This window comes from Myotis nattereri (genome assembly GCF_964212035.1).
Source record: "Myotis nattereri genome assembly, chromosome: 4".
In the NCBI taxonomy this organism is placed as follows: domain Eukaryota; kingdom Metazoa; phylum Chordata; class Mammalia; order Chiroptera; family Vespertilionidae; genus Myotis; species Myotis nattereri.
Genome location: NC_138079.1, coordinates 68,148,002 through 68,151,387, shown reverse-complemented (window position 1 = coordinate 68,151,387; position 3,386 = coordinate 68,148,002). Strand labels below are relative to the sequence as shown.

The following is a 3,386-nucleotide window of genomic DNA, read 5'->3' as shown; positions in this document are numbered from 1 at the left end:
TTTGACTGGACACTTGGTTTAACTTATCTTTGACTACCTGTAGTAGCCCTTGTGAAGCTCACAAAAGACAGTTGATTTTGTTTCCCAATGATCTGTGTGTCATCTTTTTGAGCTTTTGATGTTGAATGCAAGTTTCTATTTTTAATGTTTTGATTAAATTTACAATGTTCTTCTCTTTGTTATTTCTTCTTTTAGAATGAAAAGAAATGCTGAGAAATAAAACTTTTCTCTTCTAACTTGAATATTTATCATGGGTATCAGGAAGTCTAAAATAGATCCCTGCTCTCTTTCTCTCTCTTTGGGAAAAAGCCACAGTATGGCTACAAGTCAGAGACATCATGAGTCGAATTCCAAGAAATCTGACATCTCCCTGCATGATGTTGCTGATCACAGCTGCACAACAGAGATGCCAACAGGAGAGCTGGCAGGAGCTGCGGGCGTGGATGGGATGTCTGAAGAGGAAGCAGAAGAAGAGGTGTTCTTCAAATTTGTGATATTGCACGCAGAGGATGACACAGACGAAGCTCTCAGAGTCCAGGATCTGCTCCAAAATGACTTTGGCATCAAACCTGGAATCATCTTTGCGGAGATGCCATGTGGCAGACAGCATTTACAGAATTTAGATGATGCTGTAAATGGGTCTGCATGGACCATCTTATTGTTGACTGAAAACTTTTTAAGAGATACCTGGTGTAGGTTCCAGTTCTATACGTCCCTAATGAACTCTGTGAACAGGCAGCACAAATACAACTCTGTTATACCCATGCGGCCCCTGAACAATCCCCTGACCCGGGAAAGGACTCCCTTTGCTCTGCGAACCATCAATGCCCTGGAGGAAGAAAGTCGTGGCTTTCGTACACAAGTGGAAAGAATTTTTCAGGAGTCTGTGTATAAGATACAGCAAACTATATGGAAAGAGACAAGAAAAATGGCACAAAGGGAATTTATTGCCTGAGGTGGACCACAGAACACGTGGCTGGCTCTCGACTTATAAAACAAATGATTTATCTTCGCTTGAGAAAGTAAATCCAGGAAAAGTTTAAATAAAAGAGATCCTATTCTTATAGGAACCTAGAGAGCACACGGGAGATAAATTTCTGCCAGACAATCAAAGAACTGTGGTACTTTTGAATTTTCAGTAAACTCGAGAAAGTTTCAAGAACTTTGCTGTCGCAGTTTCCCTAATTCATGAATATGACAAAGGATAGTCTCAATTCACAGTTCTTGTGTTGAATCTTGAACAAAAACTTGCATGATAGACATTTAAAAATATAACACTTTCGTCCTGGCCTACGTGGCTCAGTTGGTGGGAGTGTCGTCTGATACACTGTAAGGTTGCAGGTTTGATTCCTGGTCAGGGCATATACCCAGGTTGCGTGTTTGATCCCCAGTTGGGGTGCAACAGGAGGCAACTGATTGATGTTTCTCTCTCACGTCAATGCTTCTCTCTCTCCCTCCCCCTTTCTCCCCCTCCCTCCCTCCCTCCGTCCCCCCGTTCCTTTCTCTCTGAAATCAATAAGAACATATATCCTCAAGTGAGGATTGAAAAATAATAGTAAATATATTCTCAAAGGAAACACATAAGAATGGCCCCAAGAGATCTGACCACTCTCCCTCTTGGGACACCTCATGAATGTTGTGATAAAGCATCCCCCATATTGTCACCCAGAAATCTGGTTAGCCAGAATAAAACATATGGAATGTTGAGTGCTAATGAACATGAAATCAGAAATAGATGTGAGAATGGTGGGGCTTTTCAAAATAATCCAGTTAAATGTGTATTTCTTTTTGCTGAAATGTACATACTTGGAAGCAAGTCCCACTACTGATTAGTAGCTCAATTGATCGTGTGCTGGTTAGAGACTTCATGGAGGAGGGTGGAGATGTCTCCTGGAGCCTGAAGCTCCTCATATTGGACATTTTCTGTAACCAGGACTTTAGTGTCCCACACTCATAGCAACCCAGAAAGCCCCAAACAGACCTGTCCTTTCCCTCACAGCCCTTCTACCCAGCTGAGATTCAGGGAGAATCATTAGGTACAGACCAGGAGGAGTGGGGGTATGAGCTAGGTCATGTTATAATGTGAAGAGCACCCAATGGGAGATCAGGAGACCTGGTTCTAGTCCAGTCTCTGCCACTGAGGATGAATGTGACCGTGGGCAAGCTGCTTACCCTCTTTATCTATGAAATGAAAGGACTGGATTGATGGGTCTCTAAAAGCCTTGGTTCTCTCCAAGAATGTGAACAACTAGGAACCAGAAAAGGGAACAGCAAAAAACAGAATTTTGTAATGTGATGTATAATATAGTATCAGGAGGCTTTATATATGTTTACAATGAAAGGGAATTCTTATGTTTACAGTAGTTCTCATGCTGTTTATTATATTTTTATAGTCACAGAAAAAATTATAATACATGTTTACTCCGATTTTTAAAAATATGTTTTTTTATAGGGACCCTCGAGCAAAGACATTCTGATTTTTTCTTTTTCCTTATCCCACTTCTCTGTGTCTCCTTCTAGTACTGGGGTCTGCTCACATCTTTGTACAGTCCACCTCTTTATAGTCAAGAACCAAAATGTTCCATGAGGAACATTCACCCTTAATCTTGCAAGTAAGTCTAGCCTCCTTCTCTACTAGTACTTATTAAAGAGATGATTGTTTTCATTGCATGGTGACATTTTCTTAATCTCAAGTTCTTTTCTATCATAGTAGCTTACTAACTCTTCTTTTTCAGTTTTAATAATAAGTATTCTCTTTTTTTTTTTGTGCCATACTGCTTCCTGTATCTCAAATTTCATACACCAACAAATCATTAATCATCCACTCTTCATACTTGCCAAACTCAGAGCTATTGATGCTGGATGGTCTTCCTTAAATAAATGTTTTTATTCTTTACCCTCAACTAAACTTGATTATTACTAACTCTATTGAAGATGGTGGAAAAGTATTTTCAAAAGAAGCATTAATCTGTACTCCTCTGTAGAGCACCAGACACAATGTCTCACTTGATTTGGAGTTCAATGTAGTTTTTTTATGATGAAAAATGTTAAGTACTGAATAATTATATATGTTGAACTCAAGAGTTTTAACAAAAGGTTATCAAAATAGCTGGTTGGTGTGGCTCAGTGGTTGAGCATCGACCTATGAACCAAGAGCACCAGTTTGATTCCCCATCAGGTCATATGCCCATTGTTGGCTTGATCCCCAGTAGGAAGTGTACTGGAGGTAGCTGATCAATGTTTCCCTCTCATTGATGTTTCTATCTCTCTATCCCTCTCACTTCTTCTCTCTCTAAAATCAATAAGAACATTTTTTAAAGAAAATTATCAAAATAGCTAAACTAAGGATGAAAAGAGGTAAAGGTGTGGGCTAGGTCATGTGTTTG

General features: G+C 39.7%; 1 protein-coding gene across 1 annotated transcript; it reads left to right on the top strand.

Annotated features, from left to right (window-relative positions):
* Window positions 1–250: 250 nt before the first annotated feature.
* LOC308518453 (TIR domain-containing adapter molecule 2-like) lies at window positions 251–2,895 on the top strand (the record flags this gene model as incomplete). The annotated part of the gene is made up of 1 exon (XM_081090200.1): window positions 251–2,895. One exon carries the CDS (start codon window positions 251–253, stop codon window positions 953–955), a length of 705 nt encoding a protein of 234 aa, XP_080946326.1. The 3' UTR covers window positions 956–2,895.
* Between the last annotated feature and the right edge of the window lie 491 nt (window positions 2,896–3,386).